Consider the following 26,741-nt stretch of genomic DNA (forward strand, 5'->3'; position numbering starts at 1 on the left):
AAACAAAAACCGATAGAATTTCAAGGAAAAAAAGAAAAATTCACAATTATTGTCAGAGACTTCAATCTCTTTCTCTCAATGACTGATGGAAGAAATCGGCAGAAAATCAGCAAGGATATAGTAAACTTGAACAACACCATCAACCCACTTAAACTGATTGACATCCACAGAACATTCCACCCAACAGTAGCAGAATATACACTTTTCTCAAGTGCATAGGGAACATTTACAAGTAAAAATCACATTCTGGGCTTTAAAACAAATTTCAATAAATTCAAAAAGATTCAGCTTATAAAAAGTTTGTTCTTTGATCATGATAGGATTGAATTAGAAATCAACAGCAAGATCCTTGGAAAAGCCCCAAATATTTGGAAACTAAATTACATGCTTCTAAATAACACATCAATCAAATAAGAAATCAAAGGAGCACTATTGATGTTTTGGGCCAGCTAGTTCTTTGTTTGGGTCAGGGGAGGACAGTGGCTGTCTTGTGCATTGTAACGTATTTAGTGGCATCCCTGACCTCTGCCTACTAGATGCCAATAGCACTCCTCCCCACATCCCACCCCCCAGAGCTGCAACAACCAAAAATATCTCAAGACATTGTGAAATGTCCCTGATGGGAAACTACTCCCTTCCCTGCCCACATTGAGAACCACTGCTCTAGAGTCAAGGTGAAAAGGAGATTACAGGAATTTGAGAATGAAGGCAGTTAGAATATGACTGCAGTAATAAAAGTGAAATGTAATAAAGGCCTGAACCACATTAGCAGTAGTAGACTTGGACTAGAAGGAGTGGGACAATCTTACTTAAATATCATTTGGGTAATAGGGTAGAATAGAGTAAGAGCTCAAGTTTTGGCTTAAATAAGTAGGTGGATGATGGTGTCACTAAAGAGATAATCATATTACATATCAGAAAATATATAGGATATGTGTTTTTGCAAGTCTGTCATAGTGGCTGAATTTCTGATTCCAAAGGACCTCTGGATAAAAAGAATTAGAAAAGTAGAACTTTACTAAGAGTGCTCTGACTTGACTTTGGTCTTGACAAACATGATCTTAAGTGGTCTTCCTGATCCCCAGAATCATGAGTCACCACTCACATTGAGATATGGAGGACTATAGAGTGGATTTGGTTTCTATAAGTATGATAGAGCAGCAGAGCACCAAAGAGAGGCAAGGAGAGGCATTCAAGTTAAACATGGAGCTGTAAAGATAGTTCCATAGTTGCTCAGAAATACAGACCTTTCCTCCAGAAAGCAGAAAAAGGACAGCCAACTGGAATGTGCCATTCTACCTTAGGCTGACACCCATGATACTTATGTGTGTGACTTTTTTATTTACAAGGCGCAATATTTATTAACATGCTGACATTTTGTCTTGATTTATATCTTAATACACTTCAATTATCAGCAGTTGTTATATGCAATAGTAAATAACAGATTGAAATAATTTACCTTGGGGTGAAAAGCAAAGCACATTCCAGGAGCCTGTCGAGATATCAAAGCTTCACCTTTCTTTTCTTTTTCCCCTCCTTTTTTGCTGCTGCTAGCAGTAGTTCTCCTCAAATGCATCAAATCTTTATTTAAAGAAAAAATACATATATTATGTACCACAGGAAATAATAACGTAGATATGTCCCTTCTGCAAAGAATATGATTTCTGCCATCCTTTGCAGGTCATTAGGTTAAAATTAGCAAATACCAGAACTAGATGCTTAGAAAAACAATGACCAAGCCCAGTTTTTTTTTCTTATTTAGCCAAACCTAAATTTGTCACCTCTTACACATAGTTCACTAGGAATTTTTAATTCAGCACTAACAAGAGAAAGATAATTTGGTGTCTGTGTGTGTATTTATTTATTTTTACCATGACAGTCCAGTCCTTTCCGTATAACCCATTTGGAGATCCTTCCATCTGCTGATATAGAAACTAGCATTTCTCTTTTATCACCTGCTGTCCCTCGATCTTGTTCTATCCACTGTAGTTGCCATACAGGTCCCAAATGTTTTTGAGGTGATTCGCTAAAACAGGGAAAAGCATGAAATATAAAATAGTTATAATAATTTTAAAATTCTTGGGGTATAAGCGACTTAGAGTATAAGTGATAAGGACAGCTCCCTAGAGCATCATGACCTACTCATGGAATGATACTTTTGTTGTTCAAAACTGGACTTTTACTTTAAGTATTTTGAAAAACAGGAAAAAAAATCACTTTGCTAATATTCACTGGTGTTTTTCTCATTTCTTACAAAAGGAAAATTTTATTGCCTTTAGTTATATTAGCTATCATATCAGGGATACAAAAGCAAACATTTTCTTTTTTTAGAATCTACTTCTCTTACTCTATTCATTTACTTTTTCCTAGTTGTGTAAATTTAATTTATTTTAGACACATTGAATATTATTATCTCCATCTTTATAAGGATATTTTTCATAGCTTAAATGAGTAAGTCATTTAAGTCTTATTCAAGTAAATAGTTACCTCACCCTTCTTCCTATGTTTCAGGATTGCCCACTGGCTTGATTCTCTCTAGGGCTGAGATTTAAAAGTTTTATGATGAATTATAATCACTTCTCAGATTACTGGCTGCTTTCCTGTCAGATTAATGGGTTGCTTTGTTCCTAGTACTGACTCCCTTGATTTTTTATGCAAACTCTCCAAATCAGTAGTTCTGAATTTTTTAAAGTCTATATGTCTTTGATTATTTGGTAAAAGTTATGGACCCTCTTCCCAGAAACAAGCACAAAGGCTCACGCTTACAAAACTATGTAAATAATTTCAAAATTAAGCTAAAGAACACCTGCTTTAATGCCTATTTCCAGTTATTGTGAAGTTTATGCAAACACTAATATAAATATACCGCCTCATTTTGCTCCACTGGTATCTGGTTTATTATAAAAACCTAAGATATCTTTCAATATCTTTAACATTTTATTTTCTCAATATGTCTCATTCATTCATTCTTAATCAAACACTTACTGTAATCCTGTTATATGCCTGATATTATGTGACATACTGAGGATACAAAGGTAAGGAAGACATAATCCTTGCCCTCAGAGCTTACAGCCTCCTCAGGGAGATATATATGTAAATAATTTATACAAAGCACAATAAAGGTTACAATAAACGTATGTATCGGATGCACAAAAGAAAAGAATGGGCAGGTTTCCTGGAAGAGGTGACACGGAAGCAATAAAGGATACAACTTTCATTTATAAGGTGAATAAGTTCTGGAAATCTAATGTACAGCATGGTGATTATAGTTAATAATACTGTATTGCATACTTGAAATTTGCTAAGAGAGTAGATCTTAAGTGTCCTCACCACTCACACATAAAATGGTAATTATGTGAGGTTATGGTTGTGTTAATTAATTTGACTGTGGTAATCATTTCACAATGTATACATATATTAAATCACTACACTGTATGCCTTTAAAAATTATGTCATACAATCTAAATATATACAATTTTTATTTGTCAATTATACCTCAATAAAGCTGGAGATATTTAAAATTTTTGAAAAGAATAAACCGTCAAGCCAAATGAAGTTTGTTGGTGAAGAGGCAGAGAGGATGATAAGGAGATATTAGGGCAGAGCATTCCAGCTGGAGAGACATTATGAGGAATTATTAAATGCTTGAAGGATAATGGTATTACTCTCAATAACAATATAAACATTCACTCAAAACTAAATAACATTAGAGTAATTTTTTCCTTCTCCCTAAAAAAAGCACATGGTTTATGCTTATCTAATTCTTGGGATTCTCACCTACTATCCAGAACTGGAATGTTACTGTTGCTCTGTACATTATAAATCGCAATAGTGCCATTGTGATAGCCAACTGCTAAAAGGTTAGGTGCTCCAATTGAAAAATCCACAGCAGTAACGCCATATGGACTCTGATAAGTACGTTCTGGCCACTGAATAAAAAAGAAATTATATTACATTTTAACCTTGGTTTTGTAGACCACAGTAAGGTGGGTATGATGGTGGCTGAAGACTAGGCTGGTGGCAGAAGACTAGGCTGGTGGCAGTGGGGATATGAGGAGAGTTAGTCTGCATTCAGTTACTCATTTCTTCCTAACTTCCTGTATACATGAGAATAAAACTTCAATTGGCCATTTCCTTTATTTTGATGAATCCTCAGAGCTCAGTAGTTTTAAGAAATACAGCACGTGGTTTCTACAGTAATTATCATTTTGGGTAATCCTCCAGCAGGATTTGTATGATCATCACAAGTCACTGTCTTAAAGATACAAATAATGGACACCAAATAAATTATCCTGCATATATTCCTATCCTCCAGTATCTGTTTCAGATGCTTGTATTATCTAATCATTCTAAACAAGGATAGAGGAGGTTCCAAAACTCTCTAAGTTACTCTTTTCTACAACTCTGTCAAGATTTTTATTGTTTTGTTTTGTTTTAATGTCTAATCCAACTCCTTTCTGGTTTCTAACAACCTACATGGAAGAGAAGATAACCTGCTGATGATGAATCCTATGTCAACCCTTCCACACGTTTAAAATTGCTTCTTCCTTTCTTTTAGGCTATATACACCCAGCTTCCTAACAGATGGGGGATTATTTATAAAAACTCTAATCATTTTTATATGCTCTTCTGATCCTTTTCTAAGTTTTCCACTTTACGTTTCAGTTGTGACTTAAAACTAAAGCTGTAGAGTAACAGGTTGACTAGGGCTGTTTAACAAAAAGCATAACTGATTCTTGTTCATTCTCTTTGAAAAATTCATGGCAGTAAGAGAGCTATACTAATCTATTTTCTATCTATCGAGGAGAGCAGAAATATATTTTATAAAGTGATAAGGAGTTATTTATATATTGAGAAATAACCCAGTAGTAAATGAAATTTAATTTTTAAAGAATTTTTATTTGCAAATATATTCTTCTTTATAACAGGCAGTGATAAACAATAATGGTTCAGCCCTAGATCATCATATCTAACAGCACATAGTAGATGTTCAATAAATATTTATTAAATGAATTTACCTTAACCAATAAAGTGTAAGAACAAATTTTTGTTGTTGTTGTTTTTTGTTTTTGTTTTTTGGGGGTTTTTTTTGGCGGTACACGGGCCTCTCACTGTTGTGGCCTCTCCCGTTGCGGAGTACAGGCTCCGGACTTGCAGGCTCAGCAGCCATGACTCACGGGTCCAGCCGCTCCGCGGCATGTGGGATCTTCCCAGACCGGGGCACGAACGCGTGTCCCCTGCATCGGCAGGCGGACTCTCAACCACTGCGCCATCAGGGAAGCCCAAGAACAAATTTTAATTGTTTTACTGTTATAGATTTAAACCAAAGAAAGTAAAGTCTTGCTTGGTAAAACTTTCTTGAGTTTGTTTAATGATCACATAAAACTAACTACTTTATGAGAATTATGTGAACATTTAATTAAATAAAAATAGGTCTTATTCCTGTTTTAGTTACCATGGGATTCTTTATTGACCAGCAGCAAGCCAATCCTCTTTTTTGCTCCTTAAATCCAAAGTGCCCATAGCCAACAGCCAAAAGGTCCTAAAAAACAGAAAAATTAAAAATAGAGAAGACAGCATAAAAATATCAGCAAATGTATAAAGATGCATATTAATGAACTGTGTTAAAATAGTGATGATATTTCAATTGAGGTTAAAAAATACCAATATACCAACTATTTTCACTCTACATTTCCATCTTCATAAGCAAAATAATAGTAAAAATAACCACATTTTTTAGGCTGAAGAATAAACACACAAAAAAACAATTGCTGAAAAGCTATTTTACATATTGAGATAATCTTCAAAAATTGTATTATTGCATTATAGTGTCTTATGGGTTTTTAATAATGACCTAATAATTTCAAATGTAAAATAAAAGACATTTATTTTTAAAGGGAGGTGCCATGGACTGAATTGTGTCTCCTCCCTTAAAAGTGATATGCTGAAGTCCTAACACCTAATAACATGTGATTATATTTGGAAATAGGGCACTTAGGAGGTTATTAAGGTTAAATGAAGTCATAAGGGTGGGGTCCTAATCTGATAGGATTGGGTTCCTTACAAAAAGAGGAAGAGACACAAAAGCTCTTTCTCTCCACCATGCAAGGATACAGCCAAGCCAGGAAGAAAGCCTTCCCCTGCAACCAAATTCATCTGGCACCTTTATCCTGGGCTTCCCAGCCTCCAGAACTGTAAGAAATAAATTTCTGTTGTATAAGCCATCCAGTCTATGGTATTTTCTTATGGCAGCTCGAGCTGATTATAATATAGCAGGTCATTTCCAGAAGTGCTTATACAGATGACCCTTGAACAACACAGGTTTGAACTGTGCAGGTCCACTTATACATGGATTCTTTTAAATAAATACATTGAAATTTTTTTAGAGATTTGAGATAATTTGAAAATTTCACAAACTGCATAACCTGGAAATATCAAAAAAATTAAGATTTGTCATGAATGCATAAAATATATGTAGATAGTAGTCTATCCTCATATAGGCATAAGTGATATTCAGTATAAAATTAATAATATGTGAGTTTTCTTACTGTTTTATAGCTTTGCTTTCAAAGAACTACATTACCATACAGTATGCCTCTCTCTCATAATTGGAGAAACTGCATATCAGCCTATCATCACAGATAAGTAGGTTTTTTTTTTTAATGTAACAGTGTTTCCAATATTGTATTATGAATATGACTGTAATACTGTATGTCATAAAAACTTTATAATAATTCACTCATTAGTTTATAGGCTAGGCTATACTGAAGCAATCATATCAATTACACTAGGCTACCATAAAGCAATCATATTGCTGCTTCTTCATTATCAATGCATAAATCATTATACCTGTAAATAAATATGAATTTATTTTTCACATGACATTTTCATTTTTGATGTCTGGTGTTAGTAATACATGTAACATCAACAGTGTTTTGTATCATATAAGACAGTATTGATGCAGGTACTGACAGAGTATTCATCTGTTAAACAGATGACATAAGCTTAACGGTATTGATAAATACAGTACTATAAATGTATTTTCTCTGATGATTTCCTTAATAACATTTTCTTTTCTCTAGCTTACTTTATTGTAAGAATACAGTATATAATACATATCACACACAAGATATGTGTTAATTGACTATGTTATTGGCAAGGCTTCCAGTCAACTACTATAGGCATTAGTAGTTAAGTTTTGGGGGAGTCAAAAGTTATACTTGGATTTTCATTTGCATGGGGGGTTGGCATCCCAACCCCCTTGTTGTTCAAGATCAACTGTATAAGGATGTATGGACAAAAGTTTAATGATCGACCACACCCTGTCTCTTCTCTGTAATCAGAAATATTACAAACACAGTCCTGTCACCACCTTACCTTCAAGCCAACATCGTGTCTCCACAATTCCCTCTGCCTTAAAATACTCTTCACCACTACCCTTTTTATCTTGACATTGACAAACTCCTATTCATCTCTTCTAGACTCAGCATAGGCGTCACTTCCTCTAAGAAGCATTCACAAGCCTCTCTTATATGTTCCCACAGCATTATTTATTTTCTTTATTAAAGCACATAGGAAAGTATTATATGGTCAGTATCTATGTGTGACTAAATTACTACTGTATCTCCAGCGCTTTAACAGAGTTCCTGGCACAGAGTTAATGTTCAATAAATATTTGTAGAATGAATTAATAAATATGATAGATGGCACCCATCATATATTTTTTAGATTCATTCAAAATTAATCTTATTCTCAATAGCAATAATAGTGTTTAAATGCTAGTATATCCAGTTTCTTAAAATGATTCATCTGTCCTTATTACATGGTTATTGATTTATTAAATTTCACTTATCTACAAGATGTTCCCAAATAGTTTTATAAAGACAAATCCATACCAAAAGTATTCTATTTTATTCAAAAATAATATATATAATTTAAGAATTGTGTAATTTAGGTTTCAACAAAAATGATTTTTTTAGGTTTTTTTAGCATTAATTTTTTTATTGAGGTATAATTGACATACATTATATTAGTTTCATGTGTACAACATAATGATTCAATATTTGTATATATTGTGAAATGATCACCACAAAAAGTCTAGTTAATATGCATCACTATACATAGTTACAGAATTTTTTCCTTGTGATGAGAGCTTTTAAGATCTACTGTCTTATCAACTCTCAAATATGCAATGCAGTATTATTAACTATAGTCACCATGCTGCACATTACAGCATGAATTATTTATTTTATAACTGGAAGTTTGTACTTCTTGACTCCATTCACCCATTTAATAGCCATAACAACTATCATGCTTGCGCACAGTACCTTATAAGGTGTAGCAATAAAATAATAAGGCTAATTCTTAAAACATGGATAATACAAGACAATTTAAACAAATTAGTTTTGACCATTTTAAAAATACACCAAATATTTATTCCAAAGATACTGCCATTACACAAAAGATTTTGAAATTACTAGTGGAGAATCATGTCTTCAGAATGAGTTTATAAACCACAGGAAAAAATAAGTCTCATTACTCTATAATCATCTCTTTTTGACAAACAAACATACCATTCTCCCACTTGATGATTCATCTAATTCTCCTCAGGATGATTCTTAGCCGTGCAGTAGTTAAAAGCAAGAACTCTGGAGCCAGATGTCTGGGTTTGAATTCTGTTTCACTTACTGGTTATATAACTTTGGGCAAGTTATTTATCCTTTCTGTGCTTCAGTTTCCTCATCAACATAATGAGGAAAATAGTAGAGTTGTGATAATACAAGTAAAACATTTACAATAGTGTCTGGTACATAGTAGGTGCTGTTTTAAGTATTTGCTGCTATTAGTAGTTATAGTATTTTAAGGAATCTCAAAATTATTTTGCACATGTTCAGGGTCACTGGATTAAGTATATACTTCCAAATATGATTACTTTAAAGAGAATACAAATTTGGGCACATGAGTTTGGTACCATGTTAAACTAAATAATTATATACTATCTTCTTGTTCACTTAATATCTCATGTGGATTCAGAGAATGCCATGTCCCAAGTATATCTCCTAAAATAAAAATGGTGACATTTTCATATTAAAGGAGAAAACCATCATTTTGTAACTGTTTGCATTTTCCCCTTTTAAAAACATAAACTTGTTTTTAGAGGAATTTTAAAACTAGGGGTTATGTCCATTTAAAGCCCTTGCCTAATAGCTGAGAAAAAAAAGTTTTTATTAGTACTTGACAAGTGCCCTTAAATGCTAGAGACAGAATTACTAAAATGTTTGATAACTTACTGGATTTTTTTTATTCCAGGCAAGGCTGCTCACATTAAGGCCTTTGGTTAAGTCACAGGAAAAGGACCAAAGTCGTTCCAAATTGGCTGGTATTGTTGATTGTTCTGAACCTATTTCTGTTTCTTCTTCCTCTTCCTTCTTAGCCTCTTCTTTTACCTCTTCAAGTTTTTCACCTACTAAAACGTCTTCAGGTTCTTCAGGTTCTGGTTCTAAAATTAAGTCAAATTAAAAAGAAGATCATTGAGCTCTATACCTACAGGAATCTACCAAAGTCTCCAAAGGGCATCTCTATCTACCACTGACACTTCAGCCATCATTGGATCTGCTGGGTCATATGGCCCAAGGGACTGGGTACCCTGAATAGCTGCCTGAGCCTGTTACAGAATCTTCTGTCATTCTAGGCCCCACTCAAAGCTATTGGTTTTTCAGACCACTCAGTAAATGGACCAGAGGACTCATCCAAATGAGGAATATGTTGCCTCTAAAATGCAAAGACGTCCACTAGGCATTGTGTCTCTTTTTTTTTTTTTGGTTGAAGGGGAACCAGATGCAACAATGTATCCTTCACCTTAGAAGGTATATATCTTGACATATTCCATTGCCACTGGACCCTTTGAAATTTCACCGAGGTGGAAGGCCCCTGAAATTTTGTCAGATTTATTTCTCACCCTCTGACATGCAAATGTCTTACCAGCTAAGTCTACTTCCTGTTCACTAGGTCCAATCAGCACAATACCATCAATGTAATGGACCAGTGTGATGTTCTGCTGAAGGGAAAGCTCCCTGCAGACTAAATTATGACATGAAGCAGAACCGTGAAGGTGTACTGCTAACCTGACCAGCTGAAAGCAAATAGCTTCTGGTGGTTTTACCAACAGGTATTGAGGGAAAAAAGCACATTTGTCATATCAATAGCTACACACCAGGTACCACGAGATATGTTAATTTGCTCAGGCAGTGAAACCCTATCTGAAACAACAGCTGCAATTGGAGTCACCACGTGGTTAAGTTTACAACAATCCACTGTTTTTCTCTAGGATCTGTGTGTTTTCTATGTAAGCTAAACAGATGAGTTGAATGGTGAGAGTCAAAAATTCCTGCATATTTCAAGTCCTTAGTGGTAGCATTAATCTCCGAAATCCCTCCAGAAAGGTGGTATTGCTATGATGTACTATTTTCATAGGTATAGGCAGCTCTAGTGGCTTCCACTTCGCCTTTTCCTCCCATATTAGCCCTCACTCCACAGGTCAAGAATCACATGTGGGGATTCTGCCAGTTTCTGAATATTTCTATTTCAAGTATACATTCTGGAACAGGGGAAATAACCACAGGATGATTCAGCGGACCCACTGTGAGATGAAACTGATCTAAAATTCTGTAGATCACCTGAGTTTTACAAGTCCTTACTCTGACTTGTAGACCCCAGTGATGTTTTGGGTCTCCCAGAGCTAGTGTGAACTCAGAGCCACTGTTCAGTAATCCCTGAAATTTCTGATTATTTCCTTATCCGCAATGCACAGTCACCCTAGTAAAAGGTTATAGATCCCTATGGGGAAAGCTGGGATAAATACTAACAGTATACATTCTTGGCCGTGTAGCATGATACATTCTCAAAGGGACCCAGTCTCCCCTTTATTCAAGAAGTTCTGGTTCTATAAACTGGCTCAAGAATAGGAATAGGTTAAGGGGATGTGACTTTGTTTTTTAGTGTTTCAAGTTAGAAACACTTGACCTATAACTCTACTGCTTACACAGATTAAGAATTTACAAGAAGTCTGTCTATTATGGGCTGAATCATTTCTCCCCAAAATTCATATATTGAAGCCCTAAGAATTTAGTACCTCAGAATGTAACAGTATTTTGAGACAAGGGCTTTAAAGAGGTGATTAAGGTAAAATTAGGCTATTAGTGTGGGTCCCAATCCAATATGATTGGTATCCTTATAAGAAGAGGAAATTTAGACACATTAAGAGAGACAAGGGATGCACACACACAGAGAAAAGACCGTGTAAAGAGGCAGCAAGAGGGTGGCCATCTGCAAGCCAAGGAGAGAGGCCTCAGAGGAAACCAATGTTGCTGGCACCTGGATCTTGGACTTCCTGCCCCCAGAACTGTGAGGAAGTAAATTTCTGTTGTTTAAGCCACTCAGTTTGTGGTATTTTGTTATGGCAGTCCTAGCAAACTAATACACCACCTACCAATTTCTCTTCTAAGGACATCGTAATCAACTAGCCAGTGCCCTGGGTCTCTGCAAGTCAGACTATTCTCATTACTGCCTTGTCCCCATTATGGTAAACACACCTACATTTCCTCTGGCAATTAAATGCTGCCCTTTAGCCCCCTCACCTTCAGGATCCAATTACTCTTATTGTATTTAAGGCCCCAGTTCAGAGGCAGCAGCTCTCACTATAAATTCTGACCTACAGAAGAGTGACCACAGAGCTCCTCAAGGATGTTGGGGCTCTCCCTCACAAGTTTATTTCTCACAATTGTGGTGAAAGGTATGTTATCTGGACCCTCCTGGAGTGACCAGGCAGGTCATCATGATAAGTCCGCTCTAACGTTAGAACGTCCCTACGCCTTTGGATACCTTTCTTTATAGTATACCAAGACAGTTCTGATACTTCAGCTCCACTTAGTAAAGGCCACATCTTGGTCCATTATCAGCCAACCAAATAAAAAATTCTTAAAGCCATCTCTAATCCTTAAACTACAACACTGTACCCAGAATCTCTGCTCAGCGGAACCATATTAACTTTGACCTGATCTGACTTTATATTCCTTCCATCATTATCCTATACCCTTAATACCCATTTCCACCTATATTCCTCAGATCTCTGCCTGCATAAATTAGCAAACTCAGCAATTGATTCTCCAAGAATTATAACAAACCAAAATATGTATGTACCTAACAACTTCAAAATACATGAAACAAATAAACAATCAAAACCAATAGCTCTGAAAGGAGACATAAATACACAATTATAATTGGAGATTTCAACACTCCTCTCTCAATAACTGGTAGAACAAGTAGGCAGAAAATCAGATGACCTGAACATCACTATCAACCAACTTGACCTAACCAACATTTATAGAACATTCTATTCAAAAACACCAGAATATATGTTCTTCTCAAGTACCATAGCACATTCTTTAAGATGGACCATATTATGGACCATAAAATGACTTTAGACCACAATGGAATTAAATTAGAAATAAGAGAAAGATAGCTAGAAAATTCCAAAATATTTGTATATTAACACATTTATAACAACACATGGGTCAACGAAGTCTCAAGAGAAATTTTAAAATATATTTTAATGAACTGAAAATACAACATATCAAATCTTATGAGTTTCAGCTAAAGCACTGCTTAGAAAGCATAGAGAAAAGAAGAAAGTTAAATTTGTATCTCACATGTGATCCACCCATTCCACTCCTAGGTACTGACCCAAGAAAAATGAATGCAAATGCCCATACAAAGACTTGTATACCAATATTTTTACCAACTTTATTTGTAATGGCCCCAGACTAGAAACAAATATAAATCAACAGGTGAAAGGGTAAACATAGTATAGGATATTCATACAATGCAATACTAGTCAGTTATAAAAAAGAGTGAACAATTGATACATGCAACCACATGAGTGAATCTGAAATAATAATTTTGATTTTAATAATTTTGCTGAGGAAAAGAAGCTAGATAAAAAAGAGTACATAATGCACATTTATATAAAATTCTAGAAAATGCAAACTACTAATCTATATAAGGATATAAAGCAAATCAGTGGCTTCTTAAGGATAGGAGAGGGGCAAAGAGGAACAAGAAGGAAGGATTATAAAAGACATGAAAAAAACATTTGAGATATACATATATATCATTATATATAATTGTATATATTCATTGATTGTGGTGATATATCAAAGCTTTTGAATTGTATGCCTTAAGCATTGGCAGTTTATTGTCACTTATACTTCAATAAAGCTGTTAAAAAATAACAGTGGTATATCACTCTTTAAATGAATCCCAGATAATATAAATACCACAGCAGTTTTTAATTGTGAAGAAAATTACAATCATTGACATGCATAGGTTTTAGCTGTACAGTTTGATGAGTTTTGATAAATATACACACTGATGTAACCAACAATCCAATCAAGATGCAGAATATATCCATCAACCGAAAAAGTTTCCTCATGCTACTTTCCAGTCAAACCTAATCTACCATAGGCAGGCACTGGTTTAATTTCTAAAACCTTGGAGTAGTTTTGTTGGTTACAGCATATCATGAAAATGGGCCCATTGGTATGCATTCTTTTGTGTCTGAATTCTTTCACTTAACAACGTTTTTGAAATCCATCAAGGTTATTTTGTATATAAGTAGTGCACTCAGTTTTATTGCTGAGTAGTGCTCCAGCATTTGTTTAAGCATTGACCTACTGATAGATACCTGGGCTTTTTCCAGTTTGGGGTTATTATGAATAAAGCTGTAATGAGCATTCTTATATAGGTCTTTTTTGTGGACATATTTTTTTCTCTTGGGTAAATATCCAGGAAAAGGATTATTGGGTCATTGGATGGATCTGTGTTTAACATTTTAAGGAACTTCCTAGCAGACGTCTGGGCTGTACAATTTTATACTCACACAGCAATATATGAAAAACCCAAGCTGCTCCATGTTTTTGCTAACACTTGGTTTTGTCAGTCTTTTTAATTTCAGCCATTCCGGCTAGTGTATTGATTTTTCTTTTTTTTTTTTTGCGGTACGCGGGCCTCTCACTGTTGTGGCCTCGTCCGTTGCGGAGCACAGGCTCCAGACGCGCAGGCTCAGCGGCCATAGCTCACGGACCCAGCCGCTCCGCGGCATGTGGGATCTTCCCGGACCGGGACACGAACCCGCGTCCCCTGCATTGGCAGGCAGACTCTCAACCACTGCACCACCAGGGAAGCCCTAATGTATTGATTTTAACTTGCATTTCCTTGATGACTATGTTTAGTACATTTTCAGGTGTCTATTTGTTGGGTGAAGTTCCTGTTCAAACCTTTTGTCTAATTTTTTTAACATCTTTATTAGAGTATAATTGCTTTACAATCTTTTGTCTATTTTTTCATTAGTCTGTTTATCTTCTTTTTATTGGGCTGTAAATAAATGTCCATTACATATTCAAAACTTAAGTCTTTAGTCAGATGTATGTATTGTAAACATATTTTTCTAGTCTGTTGCCTTGCATTTTTTTCCTAACAGTGTTATTCAAAGAGCAGGTGTTTTAACTATTGCAAAAGTCATATTTTTTTCCTTTATGCCTTGGGATTTTTGTGTATTAAGTATCTTTTCTTATGCTAAGATCACAAATAATTTTTCTTATATCTTCTTCTAGAACTTTATAGTTTTAATTTTTACATTTAAATCTATGGCCCATTCTGAGTTAATTTATACATATGATATGAGGTGACAGTTGATCTTCATTTTTCTGCCCATATGGATATCCAATTGTTTCAGCACCAATTTTAAAAGATCAGCCTTCCTCTATTGAATCACCTTGGCATGTTTGTTAAAAATCAATTGACCATATAGGTCTGTGTTTATTTCTGGACTCACTACTCTGTTTCAATCATCTATATGTCTATCCTTAGACAAATACCACACCGCCTTGATTACTGTAGCTTTATAGTCACTTGTAATCTGGTGGGGTAAGTCCTTCAAATTTATTCTTCTGTTTCAAAGTTGACTTAGTTATTCTAGGTCCTTTGCTTTGCCATATAAAATATAGAATTATATTGTCAATTAATTATCTTTAAAGAAATTTAAAATGGTGAGAAATGTCTCTTACTTTTACTCACATTTTCAAATTCTAGCATTCTCCATTTCTTTGTTTAGATTCTGGTTTCTATTATTATTTTCCATCAGTCTGAAGAATTTCCTTTAATATTTTTTACAGTGCTGGTCTGCTAGCAATGAATTCTCTCAGTTTTTGTTTGTCTGAACATGTTTTTATTTCACCTTGATTTTTGAAGGATATTTTCTCTACATATAGAATTTTTTAGCACAGTAAAAATGTTATTGCACTGTCTTCTGGCTTCTGTTAAGAAATAAGGGCATTATTAGCTTTCTTCCCTAAATGTAATGTGTTTTTTTCTGGCACTTTTTAACATTCTTTTTTTGATATATTACTTATAATGTGCCTCAATGTGGTTTTCATTGTGTTTATCTTGCTTGGGTTTCATTGAGCTTCTTATAATTGTTGGTTTAAAGATTTTTTTCAAGTATGGAAAATTTCTAGCTACTCTTTCTTCAAATATTTTTCTGCTTTCACTCCTCTTTATTCTAGTACTACAATTCCAATTACATGCATATTAAATCACATGATCTTGTGACACAGGTCACTGAGGCTCTTTTTTTTTTTTTTTTTTGGCCTTGTTTATCTTTGTACTCCAGTTTGGAATGTTCCTCTTGCTTGTCTTTGAGTTCACTGATCTTCTTCAGTTTTTAGTATTCTGTTAAACCCAAACAGTAAATTTTTCATTTCATGTATTATGTATTTCAGCTCTAGAAGTTCTATTTGGTCCTATATGTAGCTTTCATTACTTTCCTCATTGTATTCTTATTTATTTTAAGTCCTTAAGCATATTTTTATAGCTTTTTCTTTAATAAACTTTATTTTTGTAGAGTAGTTTTAGGGTCACAGCAAAATTGAACTCAAAGTGCAGAGTTCCCAAATCCTCACACACAGATATATGCACAGCCTCTTCCAGATCAACATCCTGCACCACTAGTACATTTGTTACAATCAGTGAACCCATACTGACAAATCATTATCCCCCAAAGTCCATAGTTTACATTAGGATTCACTCTTGGTGTTGTACATTCTGTGGGTTTGGATGAGTGTACAATGACATGTACCCACCATTATGTATCATGCAGAATAGTTTCATCACTCTAAAAATCTTATGTGCTCTGCTTATTCATTTCTCCCAACCCTCTAATCCCTGGAAATGCCTGATTTTTTTTACTGTCTCCGTACTTTTTCCCTTTCCAGAGTGTCATACAGTTGTAATCAGAGCATGTAGCCTTTTCAGATTGGCTTCTTTCACTTAGTAACACGCATTTAGGTTTTCTCCATGTCTGTTCATGGCTCGATAACTAATTTCTTTTTAGTGCTGAATAATATTCTATTGTCTGGATATACTGCAATTTATTCATCCATTCACCTACTGAAGAACATCTTGTTTGCCTTCAAGTTTGGGCTATTATGAATAAAGCTGCTATAAACATCTGCATGCAGATTTCTGTGTGGATATAATTATTCAACTCCTTTGGGTAAATACCAAGGAGTGCAGTTATGGACCATATGGTTACAGCATGTTTAGTTTTGTAAGAAACTGCCAAACTATCTTCCAAAGTGGATGAACTATTGTGCATTCCCACCAACACTGAATGAGAATACTTGTTGCTCCACATCTTTGCTAGCATTTGGTAGTATCAATGTTTTGGATTTTAGCTATTCAATAGTTTTGTGGTGGTATCTCATTGATGTTTTAATTGGAAGTTCCTTAATATATAATGTTGAGTATCTTCTTACATGCTTACTTGCCCTCTGTATATCTCTTTGGTGAGGTATCTGTTAGGTCTTTTGCCCATTTTTAAAAATTATGTTGTTTGTTTCCTTATTGTTGAGTTTTAAGAGATATTTTTATATATTGGATGAGTACTTTACCAGATATGTCTTTTGCAAATATTTTCTCCAGTCTGTGACTTGACTTCTCATTCTATTGACAATGTCTTTCATAGGGCATAAGTTTTTTTGTGTTTTTTAAAATTATTTTTTATTGAAGTATAGTTGCTGTACAATATAAGTTAAATATGTACAATATAGTGATTCATAATTTTTAAAGATTATACTCCATTTACAGTAATTATAAAAATTGGCTATATTCCATGTGTTGTACAATATATTCTTGTAGCTTATTCTATACCTAATAGTTTGTATCTCTTAATCCCCTACACAGCCCCTCCTACGTTCCCTTTCCTCACTGGTAGCCACTAGTTTGTTCTCTATATCTGTAAGTTTGCTTCTTCTTTTGTTATATTCACTAGTTTTTTGTATTTTTAGATTCCACATATAAGTGATACACAGTACATGTCTTTCTCTGTCTGACTTATTTCACTTAGCATAATGCCCTCCAAATCCATCCATTTTGCTGCAAAGGGCAAATTTTCATTTTTATTTTTGGCTGAGTAGTATTCCATTGTATATATACACCATATTTTCTTTAGCTGTTTATCTGTTGATGGACACTTAGGTTGGTTCCATATCTTGGCAATTGTAAATAATGCTGCTATGAACATTGGGGTACATGTACCTTTTAGAATTAGTGTTTTTGGTTTTTTTGGCTATATATCCAGGAATGAAATTTCTGGGTCATACAGTATCAATATGGTATAACTTTTTAATTGTAATGAAGTCTGGCTTATCAATTATTTCTTTCAATAGATCATGCCTTTGATGTTAAATCTAAAAAGTCATCATCATACCCAATATCCTCTAGATTTTCTCCTGTGTTGTCTTCTATGAGTTTTATAGTTCTGCATCTTACATTGAGGTTTGTGATCCATTTTGAGTTAATTTTTCTGAAAAGTGTAAGGTCTGTATCTACATTCTTTATTTTTCCCATAAATATTCAGTTGTTCCAGTACCATTTGTTGGAAAGACTATCTTTTCTTTCCATTGTATTGCCTTTCCTCTTTGGTCAAAGATCAGTTGGCTATACTTATGTGTATCTATTCTGGGCTTTCTGTTCTGTTTCATTGATCTGTGTGCCTATTCTTTCACCAATACCACACTGTCTTAACTACTGTACCTTTATGGTAATTCTTGAAGTCAGGTAATTCCAGTCCTCCAACTTTGTTCTTCTCCTTCAATATTGTGTTGGCTATTGTGGGTACAATAGCTTTTTAAAATTCCTTGTCTTGAGTTAGTGTCTCCCTAAAATTAGGGCACCTGCTGGCCACTGGTGGGGAACCCTGACACCCAAGGAGATGGGAAGAACCCCCAAGTGAACCGGATCTTCGTTCACTTGCTGGGGGTTCGGCTGGCTCTGCAGCGTGAGCTCCGAGTCTGAACCACTGGACTAACAGAGAACCTCAGACCCCAGGGAATATTCATTGGAGTGAGGTCTCACAGAGGTCCTCATCTCAGCACCAAGACCCAATTCTACCCAACAGCCTACAAACTTCAGAGTTGGAAGCCTCAGGCCAAACAACCAGTAAGACAGGAACACAATCCTACTCATTAAAAAAAAAAAAAAAATGAGATGGCAGAAAATTATGTCACAGATGAAGCAGCAAGGTAAAAACCTACAAGACCAAAAACTTGAAGAGGAAATAGGCACTCTACCTGAAAAAGAATTCAGAGTAATGATAGTAAAAATGATCCAGAATCTCGGGAAAAAAATGGAGGCACAGATTGAGAAAATACAAGAAATGTTTAACAAAGATCTAGAAGAACTAAAGAACAAACAAACAGAGATGAACAACACAGTAACTGAAATGAAAAATACACTAGAGGGAATCAATAACAGAATAACTGAGGCAGAAGAACGAATAAGTGAGCTGGAAGACAAAATGGTGGAAATAACTGCGGAGGAGCAGAATAACGAAAAGAGAATGAAAAGAATTGAAGACAATCTCAGAGACCACTGGGACAACACTAAACACACCAACATTCGAACTATGTGGGTCCCAGAAGAAGAAGAGAAAAAGAAAGGGACTGAGAAAATATTTGAAGACATTATAGTGGAAAACTTCCCTAACATGGGAAAGGAAACAGTCACCCAAGTCCAGGAGTACAGAGAGTCCCATACAGGATAAACCCTAGGAGAAACACACCAAGACACATATTAATCAAACTAACAAAAATTAAACACACAAAAAAAATATTAAAAGCAGCAAGGGAAAAACAAAAAATAACATACAAAGGAATCCCAATGAGATTATCAGCTGATTTTTCGGCAGAAACTCTGAAGGTCAGAAGGGAGTGGCAGGATATACTTAAAGTGATAAAAGAGAAAAACCTACAACCAAGATTACTCTATCCAGCAAGGATCTCATTCAGATACGACAGAGAAATTAAAAGATTTTCAGACAATTGAAAGCTAAGAGAATTCAGTACCACCAAAACAGTTTTACAACAAATGCTAAAGACTCTTCTCTAGGCGGGAAACACAAGAAAAGAAAAAGACGCACAAAAACAAACCCAAAACAATTAAGAAAACTGTAATAGGAACACACATATCAATAATAACCTTGAATGTAAATGGATTAAATGCCCAAACAAAAGACACAGACTGGCTGAATGCATATAAAAACAAGACCCATCTATATGCTGTCTACAAGAGACCCACTTGAGACCTATGGACACATACACACTGAAAGTGAAGGGATGGAAAAAGATATTCCATGCAAATGGAAATCAAAAGAAAGCTGGAGTACCAATATTCGTATCAGATAAAATAGACTTTAAAATAATGAATGTTACAAGAGATAAGGAGGGACACTACATAATGGTCAAAGGATCAATCCAAGAAGAAGATATAACAATTATAAAAGTTTATGCACCCAACATAGGAGCACTTCAATACACAAGGCAAATGCTAACAACCATGAAAGGAGAAATCAACAGTAACACAATAATAGTAAGGGACTTTAACACCCCACTTACACCAATGGACAGATCATCCAAAATGAAAATAAATAAGGAAACACAGCTTTAAATGATACATTAAACAAGATGGACTTAATTGATATTTATAGGACATTCCATCCAAAAACAGCAGAATACACTTTCTTCTCAAGGGTTCATGGAACATTCTCCAGGATAGATCACACCTTGGGTCACAAATCAGGCCTTGGTAAATTTAAGAAAATTGAAATCATATCAAGCATCTTTTCTGACCACAACACTATGAGATTGGAAATAAATTACAGGAAAAAACTGTAAAAAACACAAATACATGGAGGCTAAAGAATACGTTACTAAATAACCAAGAGATTGCTGAACCTCAAAAATGAAATTAAAAAATACATAGAAACACATGATAACGATATGAAATGACCCAAAAGCTATGGGATGCAGCAAAAACGGTTCTAAGGGGAAAGTTTATAGCAATACAATCCTACCTCAAGAAACAAGAAAAACCACAAATAAACAATCTAACCTTACACCTAAAGCAACTAGAGAAAGAACAAACAAATCCTAAAGTTAGTAGAAGGAAAGAGATCATAAAGATCAGAGCAGAAATAAATGAAATAGAAATGAAGAAAACAATAGCAAAGATCAATAAAACTAAAAGCTGGTTCTTTGAGAAGATAAACAAAATTAATAAACCCTTAGCCAGACTACTCAAGAAAAAAAGGGAGAGGACACAAATCAATAAAATTAGAAATGAAAAAGTAGAAATCACAAGTGACACTGCAGGCATACAAAGGATTATAAGAGACTACGACAGACAACTATATGCCAATAAAATGGACAACCATGCAGAAATGAACAAATTCTTGGAAAGGTACAATTTTCCAAGACTGAACCGGGAAGAATTAGAAAATATAAACAGATTGATCACACGTAATGAAATTGAAACCGTAATTACAAATCTTTGACAAAAAAAAGTCCAGGACCAGATGGCTTTACAGAAGAATTCTATCAAACATCAAGAGAAGAGCTAACAGCAATCCTTCTCAAACTCTTCCAAAAAAAAGCAGAGGGAGAAACACTCCCGAATTCATTCTACAAAGCCACCATCACCCTGACACCAAAACCAGAAAAATATATCACAAAATAAAGAAAATTATAGACCAATATCACTGATGAACGTAGATGCAAAAATCCTCAACAAAATACTAGCAAACAGAATCCAACAGCACATTAAAAGGATCATACACCATGATCAAGTGGGATTTATCCCAGGGATGCAAGGATTCTTCAGTATACACAAATCAATCAATGTGATACACTACATTAATAAATTAAGGAATAAAAACCATATGATCATCTCAATAGATGCAGAAAAAGCTTTTGACAAAATTCAACACCCATTTAGGATAAAAACTCTCCAGAAAATGGGCATAGAGGGGACCTACCTCACCATAATAAAGGCCATATATGACAAGCCCACAGCAAGCATCATACTCAATGGTGAAAAACTGAAAGCATTTCCACTAAGATAAGGAACAAGACAAGGATGCCCATTCCCGCCACTCTTATTCAACATAGTTTTGGAAGTCCTAGCCACAGCAATCAGAGAAGAACAAGAAATAAAAGGAATATAAATTGGAAAAGAAGATATAAAACTTTCTCTGTGTGCTGATGACATGATACCATACATAAAAAATCCTAAAGATGCCACCAGAAAACTACTAGAACTAATCAATGAATTTGGTTAAGTAGCAGGATACAAAATTAATGCACAGAAATCTCTGGCATTCCTATACACCAACAACAAAAATCAGAAAGAGAAATTAAGGAAACACTCCCATTTACCACTGCAACAAAAAGAATAAAATACCTAGGAATAAACCTGCATAAGGAGGCAAAAGACTTATACCCAGAAAACTATAAAACACTGATGAAAGAAATCAAAGATGACATAAACAGATGGAGGAACATACCATGTTCTTGGATTGGAAGAATCAACATTGTGAAAATGACTCTACTACCCAAAGCAATCTACAGATTCAATGCAATCCCTATTTAACTTCCAATGGCATTCTTCACAGAATTAGAACAAAAAATTTTACAATTCATATGAAAACACAAAAGACCCCGAATAGCCAAAGCAATCTTGAGAAAGAAAAGCAGAGCTGGAGGGATCAGGCACCCTGACTTCAAACTATACCACAAAGCTACAGTAATCAAGACAGTATGGTACTGGCACAAAAACAGAAATATATATCAATGGTACAGAATAGAATGCCCAGAGATAAACCAACGCACATATGGTCACCTAATTTACGACAATGGAGGCAAGAACATACAATGGAGAAAAGACAGCCTCTTCAATAAGTGGTGCTTGGAAAACTGGACAGCTACATGTAAAGGAATGAAATTAGAACACTACCTAATACCATACACAAAAATAAACTCCAAATGGATTAAAGACCTAAATGTAAGACCGGACACTATAAAACTCTTAGAGGAAAACATAGGAAAAACACTCTGACATAAATCACAGCAAGATCTTTTTTGACCTACCTTCTAGAGTAATGGAAATAAAAACAAATGGGACTTAATTAAACTTAAAAGCCTTTGCACAGCAAAGGAAACCATAAACTAGACAAAAAGACAACCCTCAAAATGGGAGAAAATATTTGCAAATTAAACAACAGACAAAGGATTAATCTCCAAAATATACAAACAGCTCATGGAGCTCAATATCAAAAAAACAAACAACCCAGTTAAAAAATGGACAGCAGACCTAAATATACATTTCACCAAGGAAGACATACACATAGCCAAAAGGCACATGAGAAGATGCTCAACATCACTAGTTATTAGAGAAATGCAAATCAAAAGTACAATGAGGGGACTTCCCTGCTGCTGCAGTGGTTGGGAGTCTGCCTGCCAATGCAGGGGATACGGGTTCAAGCCCTGTTCTGGGAAGACCCCACATGCCACAGAGTAACTAAGTCCATGCACCACAGCTACTGAGCCTGCACTGCAGAACCCACGAGCCACAACTGCTGGGCCTGCATGCCACAACTGCCAAGGACCGCGTGCCTAGAGCCCGTGCTCCGCAACAAGAGAGGCCACCGCAATGAGAAGCCCATGCACTGCAACGAAGAGTAGCCCCCACTTGCCATGACCAGAGAGAGCCCGTGCACAACAACAAAGACCCAACGCAGCCAAAAATAAATAAATAAAAATTTAAAAAAACAACCAGAAAAAGCACTACAGTGATGTATCACTTCATGCCAGTCAGAATGGCCATTATCAAAAAATCTAGAAACAATAAATGCTGGAAAGGGTGTGGTGAAAAGGGAACCCTCCTGCACTGTTGGTGGCAATGTAAATTGATAAAACCACTATGGAAAACAGTATGGAGGTTCCTTTAAAAACTAAAAATAGAACTATCATATGACCCAGCAATCCCACTACTGGGCATATACCCTGAGAAAACCATAATTCAAAAAGACATGTACCACAATGTTTATTGCAACACTATTTACAATAGCCAGGACATGGAACCAACCTAAATGTCCATCGACAGATAAATGGATAAAGAAGATGTAACACATATATACAATGGAATATTATTCAGCCATAAAAAGAAAGGAAATTGAGTTATTTGTAGTGAGGTGGATGGACCTAGAATCTGTCAGACAGAGTGAAGTAAGCCAGAAAGAGAAAAACAAATACCATATGCTAATGCATATATATGGCATCTAAAACAAAAAATGGTACTGATGAACCTAGCTGCAGGGCAGGAATAAAGACGTAGACATAGAGAATGAACTTGAGGACACGGGGTAGGAGGGGGAAGCTGGGGTGATGTGAGAGTAGCATCAACATATATACACTACCGAATGTAAAACAGTTAGCTAGTGGGAAGCAGCAGCATAGCACAGGGAGAACAGCTCAGTGCTTTGTGATGACCTAGAGGGGTGGCATAGGGAGGCTCAAGAGGGATGGGATGTGGGGACAGATGTATGCATATGTCTGATTCACTCTGTTGTATAACAGAAACTAACACAATATTGTAAAGCAATTATACTCCAATAAAGATCTATTAAAAAAAAAAAGTCCTTGTCTGCTTTTGCACCATCTCAGTCATCTTTTCATCTGTTTCTATTAACTGATTTTTCTCAGTTATGGCTCACATTTTCCTGCTTCTTTACGTGACTAGTAATTATTTTTATTGGAGGCTGTACATCATAAAATTTACAGCATGAATGACTGGATTGTGTTTTCTTCCAAACAATACAGTGTTGAAGTTTGTTTTATCAAGCAGTGAACTTATGTTCAGATTATCTTGCTTTTTAAATTAGTTTTTTCTAAAGTGTGTGCAGGTAGGGGTCTAGACTAGATAGAACAATTTAAGTATAAATGTATCTGATAATAAAGCTCTCAAATATATACAGTAAAATTAATAAGCCTAGAGAAAATAGAGACAAATCCATAATCATAATTAAAGATTCTAACAATACTCTCATTAGTTGATAGAACAAGTCAGCAAAAACTCAATAAAAATGAAAGATTTGTAAAACACTATCAATCAATTTGACATAATTAACATCTAAAGAATACTGCACTAAATAATAGAATACCCCATCTTCTTGAATGTGGAACATTCATCATATGCTGGGCCATAAAACAATTCTTAATAAATTTCAAAGGGTAGAAATCATATAGAATATGTTCTCTGACCACCATGCCGATGTTAAATTAGAATTCAGTAAGAAAAGATGAATAAAAAATTACTAAAAACTTGGAAACTAAACAGTATACTTTTAACTAACCTAAACATCAAAGAAAAACCCACAAGGAAAATTAAAAATTATTTGGAACTGAATAATAATAAAAACACAAGATATCAATATTTGTAAGAGGCAGGAAAATTTATAGTATTAAATGCCTACCTTAGACACAAAAAAAGATGTAAAATCAATGATCCAAACTTCCATCTCAAGAAGCTACAAAAAGAAGAGTAGATTAAATTCAACGAAGAAAAACATAAAAGTAAAAATGAAAATAACTGAAGTTTTTTTTTAAAAAGACCAAAACATTGAGAAAATCATTGAAACAAGAAGATATTTTTGAAAGGATTACTATAATTGAAATAGCCCCAACCAGACTAATAAAAAAGAGAGAAAAGTCAAAAATGACCAATATCAAGAATGAAATAGGAGATACCACTGTAAATCCTACAGATATCAAAAGAATTTAAAGAGAGGATATTATAAACAACTTTATGCATATAATTTCAACAACATAGAAAAAATGGGTAAATTCCTCACAAATTACCAAAACTGATACAGGTAGGAATAGAATAACCCTATATTTGTCAAAGAAATTAAATTTGCAATTTTAAAACTTTCTGTAAAGAAAACTCCATCCCAGATGGTTTCACTGGTAAATTTTATGAAACATTTAAAGAAGAAATAATACACAAAAATTTTTTGAAAACAGAGAATGAGGGAAGACTTTCAAAACTCATACTATAAGTCCATCATGACACTAAAGAACTTCAAAGGAACAGAAAATTACAGAAAAATATGTTGCATGAGACTAGTCACGAAAATTCTCAATAGAGTATTAGAAAATTGAATTCAACAGTATATAAAAAGGATAATATATCATAACCAAGTGAAGTTTAACCAGAGGAATTCAGTTTGTTTTAACATTTTAAAATCAAGCACTGTAACTGGCCAAATTGACAGATTAAAGGAAAAAATGACATAATTGTTTTAATAATTTAGAAAATGTTTTGAACAAAATTCAACACCCATTTATGTTTAAAATGTCTAGCAAACTGGAATGAGAAGGAAATTTCCTCAAACCAGTAAAAGGCATCTATAAAAAACTATACTTAACATCTCATTTAACAATGAAATACTGAATTCCTTTATCCTAAGTTCAGAAACAAGACAAAGACATTTGCAACCTTGGGGCAGGCAAAGATTTCTTAGAGAAGACATGGAAAGTATTTACTACAAAAGGAAAAACTGATAGATAAGACTTCATCAAAATTAAAAATGTCTGCTCAAGAACAGACAAATATATAAGTTATAGGCTTAAAGAAAATAGTTGTATCTTTCAAAGAGCTTGTATCCAGAATATATTTTAAAAAAAAGCTCCTACTACTTGATTTTTTTTTAAAAAGACAACTCAATTTTAAAATGCGCAAAGAACTTGACCAAATATTACACAGAAGAAGATATACAAATGACAAAAAAAGTTATTAAAAAGATTGCCAACGGCAGGCATTATCAAGAATGCGGGGCTTCCCTGATGGCAGTGGTTAAGAATCCACCTGCCAATGTAGGGGACACGGGTTCAAGCCCTGGTCCGGGAAGGTCCCACATGCCGCCGAGCAACTAAGCCCATTCACCACAACTACTGAGCCTGCACTCTATAGCCCGTGAGCCACAACTACTGAGCCCGTGTACTACAACTACTGAAGCCCACGTGCCTAGAGCCCATGCTCTGCAACAAGAGAAGCCACCGCAATGAGAAGACCGCGCACTGCAATGAAGATTAGCCCCCGTTCAGCAATGAAGACCTACCACAGCCAAAAAAAAAAAAAAAAAAGGAAGGTGGAGCAACTCCTGTATATTTCTTGTGGGATTGTAAAATGGTACAAATAATCTGGAAAGGTATTTTGCAGTTATACATACATCTATCCAAAGACCCAATAATTCCATTTCTAGGTATTTATCTAAGAGAAATTAAAACATA

At 34.9% G+C, this 26,741-nt stretch overlaps 1 protein-coding gene across 1 annotated transcript in view; it reads right to left on the bottom strand.

Moving 5' to 3' along the window:
• Window positions 1–26,741, bottom strand: part of DNAI4 (dynein axonemal intermediate chain 4) — a 119,676-nt gene that overhangs the window by 18,315 nt on the left and 74,620 nt on the right. Inside the window, 5 exon segments of the mRNA XM_027114001.1 lie at window positions 1,460–1,581; window positions 1,872–2,026; window positions 3,778–3,929; window positions 5,456–5,542; window positions 9,291–9,499. Of these exon segments, the coding sequence (XP_026969802.1) occupies window positions 1,460–1,581; window positions 1,872–2,026; window positions 3,778–3,929; window positions 5,456–5,542; window positions 9,291–9,499 (725 nt within the window).

The sequence above is a fragment of the Aethalodelphis obliquidens genome, unplaced genomic scaffold (genome assembly GCF_003676395.1).
Source record: "Aethalodelphis obliquidens isolate GAN/ISIS:26980383/991018 unplaced genomic scaffold, ASM367639v1 scaffold13, whole genome shotgun sequence".
Lineage (NCBI taxonomy): Eukaryota > Metazoa > Chordata > Mammalia > Artiodactyla > Delphinidae > Aethalodelphis > Aethalodelphis obliquidens.